At 41.0% G+C, this 20,174-nt stretch overlaps 1 protein-coding gene across 1 annotated transcript; it reads left to right on the top strand.

Annotated features, from left to right (window-relative positions):
- The first annotated feature begins 7,884 nt into the window (after nucleotides 1-7,884).
- On the top strand, nucleotides 7,885-20,143 carry LOC112219345 (DDRGK domain-containing protein 1). The gene is made up of 9 exons (XM_024380509.1): nucleotides 7,885-8,088; nucleotides 8,537-8,692; nucleotides 8,785-8,921; nucleotides 9,757-9,858; nucleotides 9,973-10,095; nucleotides 11,426-11,464; nucleotides 19,286-19,342; nucleotides 19,530-19,578; nucleotides 19,695-20,143. Exons 1-9 carry the CDS (start codon nucleotides 8,001-8,003, stop codon nucleotides 19,853-19,855), a joined length of 912 nt encoding a protein of 303 aa, XP_024236277.1. The 5' UTR covers nucleotides 7,885-8,000; the 3' UTR covers nucleotides 19,856-20,143.
- The last annotated feature ends 31 nt before the right edge of the window (nucleotides 20,144-20,174 follow it).

The following is a 20,174-nucleotide window of genomic DNA, read 5'->3' as shown; positions in this document are numbered from 1 at the left end:
GCAACTGGTTATTGGACTTCCTGACGGGCCGCCCCCAGGTGGTGAGGGTATGTAACAACATCTCCACCCCGCTGATCCTCAACACTGGGGCCCCACAAGGGTGCGTTCTGAGCCCTCTCCTGTACTCCCTGTTCACCCACGACTGCATGGCCATGCAAGCCTCCAACTTAATCATCAAGTTTGCCAACGACACTACAGTGGTAGGCTTGATTACCAACAACGACGAGACGGCCTACAGGGAGGAGGTGAGGGCCCTCGGAGTGTGGTGTCAGGAAAATCAACGTCAACGTCAACAAAACAAAGGAGATGATCGTGGACTTCAGGAAACAGCAGAGGGAGCACCCCCATATCCACATCGACGGGACAGTGGTAGAGAGGGTAGTTAGTTTTAAGTTCCTCGGTGTACACATCACGGACAAACTGAATTGGTCCACCCACACAGACAGCGTGGTGAAGAAGGCGCAGCAGCGCTTCTTCAACCTCAGGAGGCTGAAGAAATTTGGCTTGTCACCAAAAGCACTCACAAACTTTTACAGATGCACAATCGAGAGCATCCTGTCGGGCTGTATCACCGCCTGGTACGGCAACTGCTCAGCCCACTACCGTAAGGCTCTCCAGAGGGTAGTGAGGTCTGCACAACGCATCACCGGGGGCAAACTACCTGCCCTCCAGGACACCTACACCACCCGATGTCACAGGAAGGCCATAAAGATCATCAAGGACAACAACCACCCGAGCCACTGCCTGTTCACCCCGCTATCATCAAGAAGGTGAGGTCAGTACAGGTGCATCAAAGCAGGGACCGAGAGACTGAAAAACAGCTTCTATCTCAACAGCTTCTATCCCACCACTAACATTGAGTGGCTGCTGCCACAATACTGACTCAACTCCAGCCACTTTAATAATGGAAAAATTGATGCAGAAAATGTATCACTAGCCACTTTAAACAATGCCACTTAATATAATGTTTACATACCCTACATTACTCATCTCATATGTATATACTGTACTCTATACCATCAACTGCATCTTGTCATCTTTATGTAATACATGTATCACTAGCCACTTTAAACAATGCCACTTTTATATGTTTACATACCCTACATTACTCATCTCATATGTATATACTGTACTCGATACCATCTACTGCATCTTGCCTATGCCGTTCTGTACTATCACTCATTCATATATTTTTATGTACATATTCTTCATCCCTTTACACTTGTGTGTATAAGGTAGTTGTTGTGAAATTGTTAGGTTAGATTACTAGTTGGTTATTACTGCATTGTCAGAACTAGAAGCACAAGCATATCGCTACACTCACATCAACATCTGCTAACCATGTGTATGTGACAAATACAATTTGATTTGATTTGATTTGGATCACTAAAAATACAACTTTTACATTACTGTATAGTTAACCAGGAAAATTGTCTGACGGGGAAGTGGACATACTCGGTATTCATATCCCAAAAGAAAGAAATGATCTCACTACAATCGATTTTAATAGAAAGTGAACAAAAAAAAAATATCTTGCTACCTTGGAAAGGAAAATACCTGTCTGTTGGTGAAGAAATCACCCTGATTGACTCTTTAGTCATATCCCAGTTTACCTCTTAGCTTATGGCCTTGCCTACACCTAGCGACTTGTTTTTTATAAATTATATTAGCAAAAAATATTCCATTTGATTTGGAACGGCAAGCCAGACAAAATTAACTGGGCCTATTTATATAATGAATATGAATGTGAAGGGCAGAAATGATTAAATATTAAAGCATTATCTCTCACTAAAGGCTTCAGTCACACAAAAGTTACACTTAAATCCGAAGTAGTTCTCTAGCAGATTAGTAAGAATGTCTCACCCCATGTTCAAGAATGGCCTTTTTCCCTTTATTCAGATTACAACCTCTCACTTTCGGTTATTTGAAAATGAAATAATCTCCAAAATATCACTTTTTTAAAAACAAGCCATGTAAAGTTGGTTGCAATTTCAGTTTAATACACCAGAAAAGACAGAACATGGCCTTAAAAAAAAAATGTATATAAATATATAGAAAAATAAAATAAATGGTCTAATCTTTGTAAATTATATCATTAATATAACTGGCGGAGCTATGTCACACATGCAGCTAACAAAAATATATGGAAATGTCTGCTCTACTCAAAATTACAACCAATACCTAATTCAAGCATTACTGCAAAAATGGAAAAGGCAAGTGGAAGGGTGAGAAAGTAAAGATATGCATTAAAGACCAACATTGGCCAAAGACAATTGTAATAAATAAAAAACTATCCCAATTCCATTTAAGGACCAAGAAATTGACAGCTGTGCCATGTAGATTGCAAAATAGTTGGGAAGAGATTTTCGATGTACCAATTCCATGGCACATTCCAATGGATTTTTGCTATTTAAATGATTATGCAAAATTCTTGCAACCAATAGAATGTTATATACAGTTGAAGTCGGAAGTTTACAAACACTTAGGTTGGAGTCATTAAAACTCATTTTTCAACCACTCCACAAATGTCTTGTTAACAAACTGCAGTTTTGGCAAGTGATGAAAGAAATAAAAGCTGAAATAAATCATTCTCTCTACTATTATTCAGACATTTCACATTCTTAAAATAAAGTGGAGATCCTAACTGACCTGAGACAGGAAATTTGTACAAGGATTAAATGTCAGGAATTGTGAAAAACTGAGTTTAAATGTATTTGGCTAAGATGTATGTAAACTTCTGACTTGAACTGTACATGGCGATAACCTCACGATCTCTCTTAATATTGCCTACCACTAAGTTGACATTTGGGTGATCTAAAATACAAGTGAAGTTAACTATACCTCATAGTGTGAGTGGTTTAGGATAATTTCCCATCCTTTGTGGGGTCTGCATGTCAAGAAGGGCACAACTGCCGATGTACTGTTAGCTGATCATGTTTACTCAAATTGTGTTGCTACCATGCTGTGTTGTCATGTGTTGCAACCATGCTGAGTTGTTGTCTTAGGTCTCTCTTTATGTAGGTTTGTGGTGTCTATTGTGATGTGTGTTTGGTCCTACATTTTAAATCCCAGCCCAGAGCCTTTTGACTCTTGGTAAATACGAATTTGTTCTTATTTGACTTGACTAGTTAAATAAAAAAGGCAATAAAATTCAAATACAAATATTACATTGCAATCTACCGGTAGAAATGTTGCACAGTTGGCTAAACAGAAACTATTCATACCTCTTGATTATTCCACATTTTGTTGTGTTAGAGCCTGAATTCAGAATTGATTATAGATTCTTTCCTCACCCATCTACACACAATATCCCATAATGACAAAGTAAAAACATGTTTTTAGAAATCTATAGAAAATAAAATACAGAAATATCTCATTTACATAAGTATTTTCTCCCGTTCTTCCTCGCAGATTTTTTCAAGTTAGATGGAGAGTGGCGGTGAATAGCAATCTTCAAGACTTTCCACACATTTTAAATGAGATTCAAGACTGGGCTTTGGCTGGGCCACTCAAGGACATTTCACAGAGAAGTAGTTGGTGAACCAGGCGAGGCAAGAAACCAAGGCTATCGAGTCTGCCGATGAGGTGATTGACAGAGTCGAAAGCCTTGGCCAGGTCAATGAATACGGCTGCACAATATTGTTTCTTATCGATGGCGGTTAAGATATTGTTTAGGATCTTGAGCGTGGCTGAGTTGCACCCATGACCAGCTCTGAAACCAGATTGCATAGCAGAGAAGGTGCAGTGGGAATCGAAATGGTCTGTAATCTGTTTGTTGACTTGACTTTCGAAGACCTTAGAAAGACAGGGTAGGATAGATATAGGTCTGCAGCAGTTTGGGTCAAGAGTGTCCCCCCTTTGAAGACGGGGATGACCGCAGCTGCTTTCCAATCTTTGGGAATCTCAGACGACACGAAAGAGAGGTTGAACAGGCTATTAATAGGGGTTGCAACAATTTCAGCAGATGATTTTAGAAAGAAAGGGTCCAGATTGTCTAGCCCGGCTGTTTTGTAGGGGTCCAGATTTTGCAGCTCTTTCAGAATATCAGCTGACTGGATTTGGGAGAAGGAGAAATGGGGAAGGCTTGCGCGAGTTGCTGTGAGGGGTACAGTGCTGTTGACCGGAGTAGGGGTAGCCAGGTGTAAAGCATGGACAGCCGTAGAAAAATGCTTATTGAAATTCTCAATTATAGTGGATTTATCGGTGGTGACAGAGTTTCCTATCCTCAGTGCAGTGGGCAGCTGGGAGGAGGTGTTCTTATTCTCCATGGACTTTACAGTGTCCCAGAACTCTTTTGAGTTAGTGTTGCAGGAAGCAAATTTCTGTTTGAAAAACCTTGCCTTGGCTTTTCTAACTGCCTGTGTATATTGGTTTCTAACTTCCCTGAAAAGTTGCATATCACGGGGGCTGTTCGATGCTAATGCAGAACGCCATAGGATGTTTTGTGTTGGTTAAGGGCAGTCAGGTCTGGAGAGAACCAAGGGCTATATCTGTTCCTGGTTCTATATTTCTTGAATGGGGCATGCTTATTTAAGATGGTGAGGAAGGCATTTAAAAAAATAACCAGGCATCCTCTACTGACGGGATGAGGTCAATATCCTTCCAGGATACCCGGGCCAGGTCGATTAGAAAGGCCTGCTTGCTGAAGTGTTTCAGGGAGCGTTTGACAGTGATGAGTGTAGGTCGCTTAACTGCTGACCCATTACGGTTGCAGGCAATGAGGCAGTGATCGCTGAGATCTTGGTTGAAAACAGCAGAGGTGTATTTAGAGGGCAAGTTGGTTAGGATGATATCTATGAGGGTGCCCGTGTTTACGGCTTTGGGGTGGTACCTGGTAGGTTCATTGATCATTTGTGTGAGATTGAGGATATCAAGCTTAGATTGTAGGATGGCTGGGGTGTTAAGCATGTTCCAGTTTAGGTCACCTAGCAGCAAGAGCTCTGAAGATAGATGTAGGGCAATCAGTTCACATATGGTGTCCAGAGCACAGCTGGGGGCCGAGGGTGGTCTATAGCAGGTGGCAACGGTGAGAGACTTGTTTTTAGAGAGTTGGATTTTTAAAAGTAAGTTCAAATTGTTTGGGTACAGACCTGGATAATAGGACAGAACTCTGCAGGCTATCTCTGCAGTAGATTGCAACACCACCCCTTTTGGCCGTTCAATCTTGTCTGAAAATGTTGTCGTTAGGGATGGAGATTTCAGAGTTTTTGGTGGTCTTCCTAAGCCAGGATTCAGACACGGCTAGGGCATCCGGGTTGGCAGAGTGTGCTAAAGCAGTGAATAAAACAAACTTAGGGAGGAGGCTTCTAATGTTAACATGCATGAAATCAAGGATATTACGGTTACAGAAGTCATCGAAAGAGAGCGCCTGGGGAATAGGATTGGAGCTAGGCAATGCAGGGCCTGGATTCACCACTACATCACCAGAGGAACAGAGTAGGAGTAGGATAAGGGTACGGCTGCTAAAAGCTATGAGAATTGGTTGTCTAGGACATCCGGAACAGAGAGTAAAAGGAGGTTTCTGGGGGCGATAAAATAGCTTCAAGGTATAATGTACAGACAAAGGTATGGTAGAATGTGAATACAGTGGAGGTAAACCTAGGCATTGAGTGATGATCATAGGCAACGTTAGTTAACATTAGCCTTCTACATCTACTGTAGCAACATATTTAACTTCCATCCACTCAGGCCAGAGGCACAATGTATGAAATAATGGTTGGATCAGAATCGTCGTTATAATCATTGGCCAGTACGGAGAATTAAGTAAAACCACATGTCCAAATCCCTAGCTCCATTCATGGATAATTTAGGAAAGGGACAATTTTAGCTAGCTGGCTAGCCACTGGAATTCAACAACACAACCAGATGCAACAATTCAAGTTGTTTCTGTCAATTACACATGCTCTCAATGCAATTTTATTAGATTGACTCCAAGTCCAAATTGACTTCCCATTACATTTTCTTTTGGTGTGGCAGGACCATTCACATTTGAGCTCACTCAGTTTAGCTCAATGCTGATTGGCTATTATGTTATACTTTTTTATCAAGGGAGGCCAAAATGCCCCCTGGCTTCTCTTGCATTCAATGCTACGGGCGGAAACAATGTCCTTTGGACCAGACAGCATCAGATAGATGGCCAACACATACAGAGACAGGGGGTGATGTTTCTTTCAAAATGCCTCTTTCAAATTGAAGGACAATTATGAAACACAGAGAGACAAAATATACTTTATTTTATGTTTTTATATTTCTTTCTTGATCAATTTTTAGAGAAAGTCTGGCTTCCCTTAGTATCCATGAATACACACCACTGCCTGAATGGCAGGGAGCTCGGCCCCGTGATATACTGAGCTGTAGTCACCACCCTCTGTAGCGCCTTGCCGTCTTTATGCTATGAATTTGTCTAGCCAGACGGTTCTGGTATTTCACGCTCTATGATTTGACATTTAAATAATGAGACAACGCTAGTTGATCACGTGACATGGGTACTTTGCATATGGTTCTGCGGCTTTTACATCGATGTTGCGCCTTGATAGAATGCAAGCGAGGGCACTCAAGATGTGCGATGGTGCATTTAAAACTACACCTGTTGAGGCTTTACAGGTAGATTCTGCAGAAATGCCACAATCCCTTAGATGAGTTCATCTAGGCCTGGCATTACTGGGCAAGACTGAATGGTAGTACGGTAGATCATCCAACACTGACGGTATTAGAAAACTGCTGGGACTATGAACGACATCAAAATAGGGGTTTTGGTCCAGAGATTGGGAAAAGGGTTGATAAATATGGACTCAGGGACCTTGTTATAGTGCCATCTGTGGCAATAGGAAATGTGACACCATGGTTTTATATAAGGCCACATGTTGATCATAGCCTGATGGAAGAAAATAAACAGTGGTGTGAAGAAGCTAATGTAGAAACAATAGTGGATCAGTATATTAGTACTCAGTTTTGTTCTTGCCTTGCAGTGTATACAGATGGTTCAAAGGATCCTATGAATGGGAAAACAGGAGAAGGTGTATTTATTCTTGAGTTCGATGTTAATATATGCAAGAGACTAACAAATGATGTATCAGTATATTCAATGAAGTGGTTGCGATAATTGTTGGATTGCAATGGACATAGGAGGTGCAACCAAGAAGAGTAGTAATATGTTCGGACTCTGTATTAGTTTTGTGTAGTTTAAAATCTGGAAAGTCAGAACGTGAGGCTTTATGGTTAGAAATATTTATGCTGTTGCTGGATTACAAAAGAATGGTAATTGAAATTCAGTTCTGTTGGATTCCTGCTCATAATAGCAAAAAAGCATTGAAAAAAATATTGTGGATATACAGGTGCAGTTGGGAAGAGGGGAAATTAAAACATTTATTCTGAAAAATGGGTTAGATTGCTGGTAGAGACAATGGGGTGAAAGTAGTGATGGCAGAAATGTTTATAGTACACGGAAATCTGTACGGGAGGTAGTGTCATATAATGGGAATAGAAGGGAGGACGTTATGTTGTGTTGGATGAGATTAGGGCATAATTTGTCTTTGAAATTGATAGGGAAACATGGTACTGGAATGTGCAATGGCTGTAATGGTAGAGGAAACATTTGAACATGTATTATTACTTTGTGAAATGTATGATGTAGAATGAGAGGTTGTTTGACAGGGTCAGAGAGGTTGGACTTGAATGTGGAGTGGGTGATATTTTGGGTGGGGGTGATGGGAGTAGAGAGGTTTGTTAGGGAAATATTTATTTTCTTCGAAATTCGGGGTTAGTTAATTAAGAGAATATGGTGTTTTCGGTAGGTCGTGACCGGCCTCACACTCCAGCACAGTAGATGGCGGTATATGCACTTATTAGTTGGTTGCGATTCGCCAATCAAAACTTAAAGAAGAAGAATATCACGTGACATGGGTGGCTGAAGCACAACACAACATACGTGTCTGTCATGGTGGAGAAGAGAGTTTGAAATGTGAAATCATAGATTCTGAAATAGCCATTTTAAATTTGCAATGGACATTGTGGTGTATTTGATTGCTGCAGCAATCCTTATTGTGTTGATCGTTTTTGCTGTGAAGGTACGAGGAAAAACAGAGGAAGGTAAGGAGTTAACTGTAGCTACCAAGCTTTTGGATAACGACACCAATACTTAAACAGCTAACGTTAGCAATCGCGTTGCTATTCGTGTTTAACACTAGCTATTTATAAGTTAAAAGTAGAGGTTGTTTGGGTGTTTATTTTTTTTCCCTGTCACTTGCTCGTCATGACCTGTCAGTTCTCAATGTAGCTAGCTAATGTTAGCTAGCTAGGTAGCTAGCTAGCTACTGTTGTCAACATGTTCTTTAGTCAGCTACAAGTTTATTTACGTTATTTCTCTTGCTATACTTAAGTCTCCCTCCCCTATTATCTTCCTCTACATTCTGCTAGTAAACGTAATCGAGTCTCTGTGCTCCCATTATCTGCTCCCATTATCTGTGCTCCCATATGTGCACTCGTTTTGGGCCTAAATTGACCCGATAATCTGTAATTGAACCCCCCCTCTCTCCAGCTGATCGTGAACAGAGGCAGGATGTGTTGGCTCGGGTGGCAGCTCCTCGCCCGCAGGTGGCCGAGGAGCGTGGGGTGGGCATGCCCCGGCGCCGTAGAAATCTCAACAGCAGGGTAATGGCCCAGAGGCGAGCCCAGAGGGACGCATCGGACAACGGTAACACATCTGACACACACACACACACACATGTATCACATGTGTTTCTACTGTGAAAATGAAGTTTCACAAATGTGTGAATGCTCCTTCAGAGGACAGCCCTGTAGAAGAAGTGGCTGTGGAGGAGCAGGAAGAAGAGGAGGAACAGCAGTTCCAGGCCACAGGGAAGCTTGGAGCCAAGAAGCAGAGGAAACTGGAGGAGAAACAAGCCAAACGGGCTCAGAGAGAGGTATTACCACTCTCTGGAACAGCTGGAGAACAGTTCTCCATTGGAGATTGTCCATTATATGTTATCAGTAGCATGTCAATCAACAGTAGGGCCGGGACGATACCAGTATCACAATACTTGTTAGTATCGCGGCAAGGAAACAAAACATAAAGCGGATTTAACTTCTTTAGGAAAACAGCCCTAATGTTGGAAACAAACATAATTATGTTGTCATCCAGTGTCACATTTATTTTCCAGCTATAGCACACAATATTTTACCCTGCTGGTCATCTATGAACATCTTGGCCATGTTCTGTTATAATCTCCACCTGGCACAGCCAGAAGAGGACTGGCCACCCTTCATAGCCTGGTTCCTCTCTAGGTTTCTTTCTAGGTTCTGGCCTTTCTAGGGAGTTTTTCCTCGCCATCGTGCTTCTACACCTGCATTGCTTGCTGTTTGGAGTTTTAGGCAGGGTTTCTGTACAGCACTTTGTGACATCAGCTGAAGGGCTTTATAAATAAATTTGATTTGAATTTGATTTGATTTTACATACAGCAGTTTTTTTAAAGGACCAAAAAGGACCAATCTGCTTCTTGTTTTCCTGTTTGCCATGAACAAAAATATTGCCTCACAATAATATTGCCCTAGTCAATAGTCTACAATGGCTTTCTCCCCTCAAATGGCGTTCTCCCTTCAGCAGCACTGCTTCTTCTCTCAGCTGCAATGCTGTGATAGAACCAGGCAGGTGAAGGGCATCCACCATATTGCTTTGACCCACCCTGCGTTTTCAAATCATTGTATTTTATGTTTGCAAGTGTTCTTCTTGGCGACTTGGTTTGATGCTGTGTTCCTCAGGCGGAGCTGGCAGAGAGAGAGGAAAGGAAGAAAATGCAGGAGCTCCGAGAGCAGGAGAGAAGCAAGGAGGATGAGAAAGAGAGACAACAGGAGCAGAAAGAGGTAATAAACACACACTATTTCACTCTTTTGAACACAGATGCAGGTAGACACATCACTTATTATTCCCATTCTTGCACTCATTCCTTCTTTCTCCTATTATTATTTTCTGTTTAGGAGGAAGAGGAGCGGCGGGCCAAAGAGGAGCAGGAGAAGGAGGAGGAAGAGGAGTACCTAAGGCTCAAACAGTCCTTTGTCGTCGAGGAGCAGGGTGAAGCTGATGATGTCACAGAGGAAGAGGTAGTTTACTAGTGTATTCACATAGTTCGGTTTAGGTGGCTGTCGACATGAACCCGTTTTTATCAAGTAGATTGGGGCTGGGCAACTGGCGGCTAGATTGGGGCTGGGCAACTGGCGGCCCACTGTCCCCCTTTTGTTGGCCCAGGGAGGGAGGGAGTGAGGGAGGAAGAAAGGAAGGAAGGAGAGAGAGAGAGAGAGAGAACAAAAATATAAACGCAACATGTAAAGTGTTGTTTTCATGAGCTGAAATAAAAGATCCCATACATTTTCCATACGCACAAAAAGCTTTTCTCTAAAGTGTTGTGCCGTGTGTCCACAAATTTGTTTACATCCCTGTTAGTGAGCATTTCTCTTTTGCCAAGATAATCCATTTACCTGACAGGTGTGGTATATGAAGAAGCTGATTAAACAGCATGATCATTACACAGGTGCACCTTGAGCTGATGACAATAAAAGACCACTATAACATTTCAAGGGAGCGTGTAGTTGGTATGCTGACTGCAGGAATGTCCACCAGAGCTGTTGGCAGACAATTTACTGTTAATTTCTCAACCATAAGCTGCCTTAGCAAGCTATTCTAGTCTAGCTTTTCCTGCATGGGACTCCCAAGAGCTAAGGAGCATTTTTTTTAAGGAGAAGCCAGTATTACCTGAAAAATAGGTAGGCTATGACATCAATTTTATGTATATATATCTATCTATCTATCTATCTATCTATCTATCTATCTATCTATCTATCTATATCAATTTAGAACAGGATTATCTAGTTTGGATAAAATTTCAATGGCGTTGGGAGAGACTGCTAGAGAGTGCCTCCGGGTGCACTGATTTTAAAGTAATGATATTTGACTGATAGGCTGTTTCAAAACTCAGCAGCTGCAATAATAGAAAAATCGTTATAATTAAAAAACAAGGTCACCCCCGAAAGCCAGATGGAGTTGGGTAAATTAGACAAGCATTCTGTCTTTTTATATTACTGTAGTGTAGGTTATGCTGCAGCAAATGTAGACCTACCTGTCAAAATAAAAATATTTTGTTACCATGAGATGATAGGTCTCCATGCATTGTGAACTGCACTCCATACTGAGATGGGCTGTCTGTCCCCACCCTGAAGGTTGATTCATCATGCAGAGGCTGTAGAGAAGCCACATTTAGACATTGCATGTAATTTAACAGTTCCATTTCACACCGTTGTTCATGTAAATACTTTACCGGTTTCTCGTAGTTATTTATCCCGGGAAAAGGGAGTCGTTTTGGGCGGTAAATCTCGGTAACCTGGATTCCTGGCATGAAATCCCTATTTTATGTAAATGTTTGTTCTTTTTTTATAGTCACGCAACCTTCTACAAGAGTTCATCCAGTACATCAAGGTATGAGCAGGAACCTAACCAGTACCATATACACTGTGTACAAAACTTTAGGAAAACCTTCCTAATATTGAGTTGCACCACCTTTTTCCCACAGAACAGCCTCAATTCGTCAGGGCATGGAGACCCCCAGCTCCGCTAAAACCTTTAACAACAATGTGCTGTTTTCAAGGGAATGTTAAATAAATGTTAACTATTTGGTTTTCACATCATAACCTCTTGAAGAGAATAGTCAGACCTACCACAGTTCTGATTATTCCACATTTAGCTCTATCATAGTTATAGGCTATAGCAATTAACTGCATGCTCTTCATGATCAATTGATCATGTCATTTCAGAAGCGTGAGGATAGCCTAACCATTTTTTATTTTTTTATTTGTAACTTTATTGGACTTATGTCATCACCACTAGATGGCAAGCAAATCAAACACTGGATAAAGCCATCTAGTTTATCCCCTGAATGTTAACTAACCATATTGACATGATCTGTTATTAGCTAGGTAGCCAATTTGACATCATCCATTAATCAATGTAGCCTATCATGTCTGTCCACAGCAATTGTGATTAAACACTCTTAAAAACAATGTTGAAAAGGGAATAGTGTTAACTTAATTAGGTAGGCCTACGTTGGTTGGAGAAAAAAATACATTACCACTACAGTGCATTCATGGGGCGGCAGGTAGCCTAGTGGTTAGAGCATTGGGCCAGTTGCTAGATTGAATCCCCGAGCTGACAAGGTAAAAAGCTGTTCTGCCCCTGAACAAGGCACCCCACTGTTCCTAGGCTGTCATTGTAAATAAGAATTTGTTCTTAACTGACTTGCCTAGTTAAATAAAAAAAGATAAATTCAAAGTATTCATACCCCTTAGTCCACATTTTGTTCTTACAGCCTGAATTCAAAATTGATTAAATATATTTTAATCCTCACCCATCTACACACACAATCTCATAATGAAAAAGTGAAAAGTTTTTAGAAATGTTTGCAGATTTATTGAAAATGAAATATCTAATTTACGTAACTATTTACACCCCTTTGCTTTGACACTACAAATGGAGTTCAGGTGCATCCAATTTCCTTTGATCGTCCTTGATGTGACTACAACTTGATTGGAGTCCACCTGTGGCCAATTAAATTGTTTGGACATGATTTAGAAAGAAACACCTGTCTATATACAGTACCAGTCAAACAAAGGTTTGGACACACCTACTCATTCAAGGGTTTTTCATTATTTTGACTAATTTCTACATTGTAGAAAAATAGTGAAGACATCAAAACTATGAAATAACATGTGGAATCATGTAGTAATCAAAGGGTTAAACAAATCACAATATATTTTATGTTCTTAAAAGTAGGCACCCTTTGCCTTGATGACAGCTTTGCACACTTTTGGTATTCTCTCAATCATCTTCAGGAGGTTGTCACCTGGAATGCTTTTCCAACAGTCTTGAAGGAGTTCCCACGTGTGCTGAGCACTCGTTGGCTGCTTTTCCTTCACGCTGCGGTCCAACTCAACCCAAACCGTCTCAATTGGGTTGAGGTCAGATGATTGTGGAGGCCAGGTCATCTGATGCAGCACTCCATCGCTCTCCTCCTTGGTCAAACAGCCCTTACACAGCCTGGAGGTGTGTTTGGTCATTGTCCTGTTTAAAAACAAATGATAGTCCCACTAAGCGCAAACCAGAATGCTGTGGTAGCCATCCTGGTTAAGTGTGCCTGGAATTTTAAATAAATCCCTGACAGTGTCACCAGCAAAGCACCCCACACCATCACACCTCCTCCATGCTTCACGGTGGGAACCACACATACAGAGATTATCCGTTCAACAAATCTGTGTCTCAGACACGGTGGTTGGAACCAAAAATCTTAAATTTGGACGACTCAGACCAAAGGACAGATTTCCACCAGTCTAATGTCAATTGCTCATGTTTCTTGGCCCTAGCAAGTCTCTTCTTATTGGTGTCATTTAGTCGTTTCTTTGTAGAAATTGTGAAGGCATGATTCACGCAGTCTCCTCTGAATAGTTGATGTGTCTGTTACTTGAACTCTAAAGCATTTAGTTGGGCTGCAGTCTGAGGTGCAGTTAATTGCCTATTTCTGAGGCTGGTAACTCTAATGAACTTATCCTCTGCAGCAGAGGTAACTCTGGGTCTTAATTTCCTGTGGAGGTCCTCATGAGGGCCAGTTTCATCATAGCGCTTGGTTTTTGTGACTGCACTTGAAACGTTCAAAGTTCTTGAAATATTCCGGATTGACTGGCATTCATTTCTTAAAGTAATGACTGTCGTTTCTCTGCTTATGAGCTTTTCTTGCCGTAATATGGACTTGGTATTTTACCAAATAGGGCTTTCTTCTGTATACCACCCCTACCTTGTCACAACACATCTGATCGTCTCAAACGCATTAAGGGAAGAAATTCCACAAATTAACTTAACAAGGCACACCTGTTAATTGAAATGCATTCCAGGTGACTACCTCATGAAGCTGGTTGAGAGAATGCCAAGAGTGCAAAGCTGTCATCAAAGCAAAGGGGGACTACTTTCAAGAATCTCAAATATAAAATATATTTACAGTGCCTTGCGAAAGTATTCGGCCCCCTTGAACTTTGCGACCTTTTGCCACATTTCAGGCTTCAAACATAAAGATATAAAACTGTATTTTAACAAGTGGGATACAATCATGAAGTGGAACGACATTTATTGGATATTTCAAACTTTTTTAACAAATCAAAAACTGAAAAATTGGGCGTGCAAAATGATTCAGCCCCCTTAAGTTAATACTTTGTAGCGCCACCTTTTGCTACGATTACAGCTGTAAGTCGCTTGGGGTATGTCTCTATCAGTTTTGCACATCGAGAGACTGAAATTTTTCCCATTCCTCCTTGCAAAACAGCTCGAGCTCAGTGAGGTTGGATGGAGAGCATTTGTGAACAGCAGTTCAGTTTTTTCCACAGATTCTCGATTGGATTCAGGTCTGGACTTTGACTTGGCCATTCTAACACCTGGATATGTTTATTTTTGAACCATTCCATTGTAGATTTTGCTTTATGTTTTGCATCATTGTCTTGTTGGAAGACAAATCTCCGTCCCAGGTCTTTTGCAGACTCCATCAGGTTTCCTTCCAGAATGGTCCTGTATTTGGCTCCATCCATCTTCCCATCAATTTTAACCATCTTCACTGTCCCTGCTGAAGAAAAGAAGGCCCAAACCATGATGCTGCCACCACCATGTCTGACCAAGGTGATGAGCTGTGTTCTTTTGCCAAACATAAGTTTTGCATTGTTGCCAAAAAGTTCAATTTTGGTTTTATCTGACCAGAGCACCTTCTTCCACATTTGGTGTGTCTCTCAGGTGGCTTGTGGCAAACTTTAAACGACACTTTTTATGGATATCTTTAAGAAATGGCTTTCTTCTTGCCACTCTTCCATAAAGGCCAGATTTGTGCAATACACGACTGATTGTTGTCCTATGGACAGAGTCTCCCACCTCAGCTGTAGATCTCTGCAGTTCATCCAGAGTGATCATGGGCCTCTTGGCTGCATCTCTGATCAGTCTTCTCCTTGTATGAGCTGAAAGTTTAGAGGGACGGCCAGGTCTTGGTAGATTTGCAGTGGTCTGATACCCCTTCCATTTCAATATTATCGCTTGCACAGTGCTCCTTGGGATGTTTAAAGCTTGGGAAATCTTTTTGTATCCAAATCCGGCTTTAAACTTCTTCACAACAGTATCTCGGACCTGCCTGGTGTGTTCCTTGTTCTTCATGATGCTCTCTGCGCTTTTAACAGACCTCTGAGACTATCACAGTGCAGGTGCATTTATACGGAGACTTGATTACACACAGGTGGATTGTATTTATCATCATTAGTCATTTAGATCAACATTGGATCATTCAGAGTTCCTCACTGAACTTCTGGAGAGAGTTTGCTGCACTGAAAGTAAAGTGGCTGAATAATTTTACACGCCCAAATTTTCAGTTTTTGATTTGTTAAAGTTTGAAATATCCAATAAATGTCGTTCCACTTCATGATTGTGTCCCACTTGTTGTTGATTCTTCACAAAAAAATACAGTTTTATATCTTTGTTTGAAGCCTGAAATGTGGCAGAAGGTCGCAAAGTTCAAGGGGGCCGTATACTTTCGCAAGGCACTGTAGATTTTTTTGGTTACTACATAATTCCATATGTGTTATTTCATAGTTTTGATGTCTTCAGAATTATTCTACAATGTAGAAAATTGTGAAAATAATGAAAAACCCTAGAATGAGTAGGTGTGTCCAAACTTTTGACTGGTAATGTAAGGTTCCACAATTGACAGGCATGCCAGAGCAGAAACTATACCATGAAATCCAAGGAACTGTTCATAGAACTCAGAGAATTGTAATGCGGCATGTATCTGGGGAAGGGTATACAACTATTACTAGAGTGTTGAATGTTTCCAAGAGCACATTGATCTAAGTCGTTGGAAAATTGACAAAATATGGAACTACCCAGACTCTGCCTAGAGCTGGCCGTCCGACCAAACTGAGCAACCGGGTAAGAAGGACCTTGGTCAGGGAGGTGACCAATAACCCAATGATCACTCTGACAGAACTACAGAGTTCCTTGGCTGAGATGGTAGAACCTGCCAGAAGGACAAGTCTTTACAGTACTTCACCAATCTGTGCATTATGGGTGAGTGGCCCAACAGAAGCCACTCCTGAGATAAAAAGCACATGACATCACGCCTGGATGTAGACTGATAATTCAAATTGAACTATTCGTCCTGAATGCAAAACACTGTGTGTGGAGAAAGACGGGTGTGAGCTGTGCCTGGTTAACACCATCCCTACCATGAAGCATGGTGGTGGCAGCAGCATCATGCTATGGGATGGTTTTCAGCTACAGGGACTGGGAGACTGGTAAGGATAGAGAGAACAATGAATGGAGCCAAATCCGTAATGAGAACCTCCCCCAGCGTGCAAACGACCTTAGACTGGGGCAAAGATTTCCATTCCAATAAGACAATGACCCCAAGCATACAGCCAAAGCAACACTGGAATGGCTTCAGAACAAGAATGTGAAATGTTCTTGAGTGGCCCAGTCTTGAATCTCATTTAAAATCTGGAAAGTCTTGAAGATTGCTATTCACCGCCACTCTCCATCCAACTTGACAGAGCTTGAAAAAAATCCTTGAGGAAGAATGGGAGAAAATTCCCAAATCCAGATGTGCAAAGCTGATACATGCCTACCAAAGATGACTCAAAGCTGTAATTGGTGCTTCTACAAAGTATTGACTCAGGGGTGTGAATAGTTATGTAAATGAGATATTTCTGTATTTTATTTTCTATAGATTTCTAAAAACGTGTTTTTACTTTGTCATTATGGGATATTGTGTGTAGATGGGTGAGGAAAGAAACTATAATAAATTTTGAATTCAGGCTCTAACACAACAAAATGTGGAATAAGTCAAGAGGTATGAATAGTTTATGTTTTGCCAACTTTGCTACATTTCTACCGGTAGATGGCAATGTAATATTTGTTTTTGAATTTTATTGCATTTTTTATTTAACTAGTCAAGTAAATTGAGCACAAATTCTTATTTAACAAGAGTAAAAAGGCCTCCTACGGGGACCTGGGCTGGGATTAAAAATGTAGGACCAAACATGCATCACAAGAGACACCATAAATCTACATAAAGAGAGACCGAAGACAACACAGCATGGCTGCAACACAATATGCGTAAACATGATCAGCTAACAGTACATCGGCAGTCGAGCCCTTCTTGACATGCAGGGCCACAAAGGATGGGAAATTATCCTAAACCACTCACACTATGAGGTATAGTTAACTTCACTTGTATTTTAGATCACCCAAATGTCAACTTAATTGTAGCCAATATTAAGAGAGAGCCTCACGATATCGTCATGTACAGTTGAAGACAGAAGTTTACATACATCTTGGCCAAATACATTTAAACTTAATTTTTCACAATCCCTGACATTTAATCCTAGTACAAGTTCTCTGTTTTAGGTCAGTTAGATCACCACTGTATTTTAAGAATGTGAAATGTCAGAATAATAGTAAAGTGATTTATTTCAGCTTTTATTTCTTTCATCACATTCCCAGTGGGTCAGAAGTTTACATACACTCAATTAGTATTTGGTAGCATTGCCTTTAAATTGTAGCCTTCTACAAGCTTCCCACAGTAAGTTGGGTGAATTTTGACCCATTCCTTTTGACCCCAGGTTTGTAGGCCTCCTTGCTCGCACACGCCTTTTCAGTTCTGCCCACAACATTTCTATAAGATTAAGGTGATTGCTTTTTTATGGCCACTCCAATACCTTGACTTTGTTGTCCTTAAGCCATTTTGCCACAACTTTGGAAGTATGCTTGGGGCATTGTCCATTTTGAAGACCCATTTGCGACCAAGCTTTAACTTCCTGACTGATGTCTTGAGCTGTTGCTTCAATCTATCCACATAATTTTCCTCCCTCATGATGCCATCTATTTTGTGAAGTGCACCAGTCCCTCCTGCAGCAAAGCACCCCCACAACATGATGCTGCCAGCCCTGTGGTTCATGGTTAGGATGATGTTCTTTGGCTTGCAAGCATCCCCCTTTTCCCTCCAAACATAACGATGGTCATTATAGCCAAACAGTTATTTTTGTTTGTTTCATCAGACCAGAGGACATTATCCAAAAAGTATGATCTTTGTTCCTATGTGCAGCTGCAAACCCGTAGTCTGGCTTTTTTATGGCGGTTTTGGAGCAGTGGCTTCTTCCTTGCCTGAGCAGCCTTTCAGGTTATGTTGATATGGGACTCATTTTACTGTGGATATAGAGGCTTTTGTACCTGTTTCCTCCAGCATCTTTACAAGGTTCTTTGCTGTTGTTCTGGGATTGATTTGCACTTTTCGCAGCAAAGTATGTTCATCTCTAGGAGACAGAACGCGTCTCCATCCTGAGCGGTATGATGGCTGTGCTGTCCCATGGTGTTTATTTGTGTACTATTGTTTGTACAGCTGGACGTGGTACCGTCAGGCGTTTGGAAATTTCTCCAAAGGATGAACCAGACTTGTGGAGGTCTACAATTTTTCTTAGGTCTTGGCTTTCTTTTGCTTTTCCCATGATGTCAAGCAAAGAGGCATTGAGTTTGAAGGTAGACCTTGAAATACATCCACAGGTACACCTCTAATTGACTCAAATGATGTCAATTAGCCTATCAGAAGCTTCTAAAGCCATGACATCATTTTCTGGAATTTTCCATGCTGTTTAAAGGCACAGTCAACTTAGTGTATGTAAACTTCTGACCCACTGGAATTGTGATACCGTGAAATAATCTGTCTGTAAACAATTGTTGGAAAAATTACTTGTCATGCACAAAGTAGATGTCCTAACCAACTTGCCAAAACTATAGTTTGTTAACAAGAAATTAATGGAGTGGTTGAAAAGTAGTTTTGTCTCCAACCTAAGTGTATGTTAACTTCCGACTTCAACTGTATCTGAAATCACATGATCAATTGATGTTTACTGGTGATGAAAAGCATGCAGGTAGGCTATTTGCGGAATAATTATGATGATAGAGCTACAGTAAATGTCAGCAATTGTTTTGTATGGAATAATCAGAAATGTGTAGTTCTGACTGCTGTTCAAGAGGTGATGTACAACCAAATACTTAACATTTATTCAACATTCCCTTGAAAAAGGCACACAATTTGTTAATGGTTTTAGCAGAGCAGGGGGTCTCCTTGCCCCCCTACAGGCAAGTCGATTGCTCTGCACCTTATTGTGACATTTTATTGTTAACAACGTATAGGTTTTTTACCCTCTTTTCCTCTGGTTATCTCTTCAGGACTCCAAGGTAGTACTGCTGGAAGACCTGGCGTCACACTTTGGAATGCGCACACAGGTGATGGCAGGAAAATTATCAAAGGGTGCCATGAGTGCAGGACTATGATTCCTGCACTCAATGGTCTGTTCTCATTTTGAAATATGTGTGTCAGATTGTGTCTCCACAAGGTTCAAGGTTATATTAGTGTTTTTTGTGGTGGTTGAGAGAAGGGAGATTGGTCATCATAACTAATCTTTGCTCACAGGATGCAATTGCGAGACTGCAGGACCTCTTAGCTGATGGTGAACTCACAGGTAAGTGAATAAAAGTGTGTGCCAAAATTAACATAATTTCTCTGAGTAAATGAGTACAGTCAGGCACTCTTGCTTCTCTGCTGTCTGACCGTCTTTATTCTCATTATTTTCTTCAGGAGTGATCGACGATAGAGGGAAGTTTATCTCCATCACGCCAGAAGAGTTAAACGCTGTGGCTCAGTTCATCAAACAGAGAGGGAGGGTCTCTATCAGCGAGCTGGCCCAAGCTAGTAATTCACTCATCAACCTCACGCCCGAGATACGAAACACCGCCTAATGGGGAATATACAGACACACACACACACACACAACACATTGAGGACAGATTTTGCCAAAGCTAGAAACTCCATCAATCTACAGTAAAACCTGAAATATTCAATGCTGCCAGATTTGTGATGCCAAACTCGGATAAGTAATGAAGCATAAACAAACAGATTAGACAACACTCATGCTGGTACAGACTCAGAATTATAATTTCATACACTGAATTATTGGATTATTTTGAGTGTTCTCATTATACTCAGTATACGGACTGTATATGAATAAAGTCGACATGTGAATTGGATTTTGGATGTTACCTCTTTTTATGTCTATTT

This window comes from Oncorhynchus tshawytscha, linkage group LG20 (genome assembly GCF_018296145.1).
Source record: "Oncorhynchus tshawytscha isolate Ot180627B linkage group LG20, Otsh_v2.0, whole genome shotgun sequence".
In the NCBI taxonomy this organism is placed as follows: Eukaryota; Metazoa; Chordata; class Actinopteri; order Salmoniformes; family Salmonidae; genus Oncorhynchus; species Oncorhynchus tshawytscha.
The sequence above is the reverse complement of the archived record's forward strand: the minus strand, read 5'-3'. Positions and strand labels throughout refer to the sequence as shown.

Coding starts and splice junctions, on each gene's coding strand:
- LOC112219345 (XM_024380509.1), top strand. CDS start 8,001: ATGGACATTGTGGTGTATTTGATTGCTGCAGCAATCCTTATTGTGTTG. Junction 8,089..8,536: donor ACGAGGAAAAACAGAGGAAG/GTAAGGAGTTAA, acceptor CCCTCTCTCCAG/CTGATCGTGAACAGAGGCAG. Junction 11,465..19,285: donor AGTTCATCCAGTACATCAAG/GTATGAGCAGGA, acceptor TTATCTCTTCAG/GACTCCAAGGTAGTACTGCT.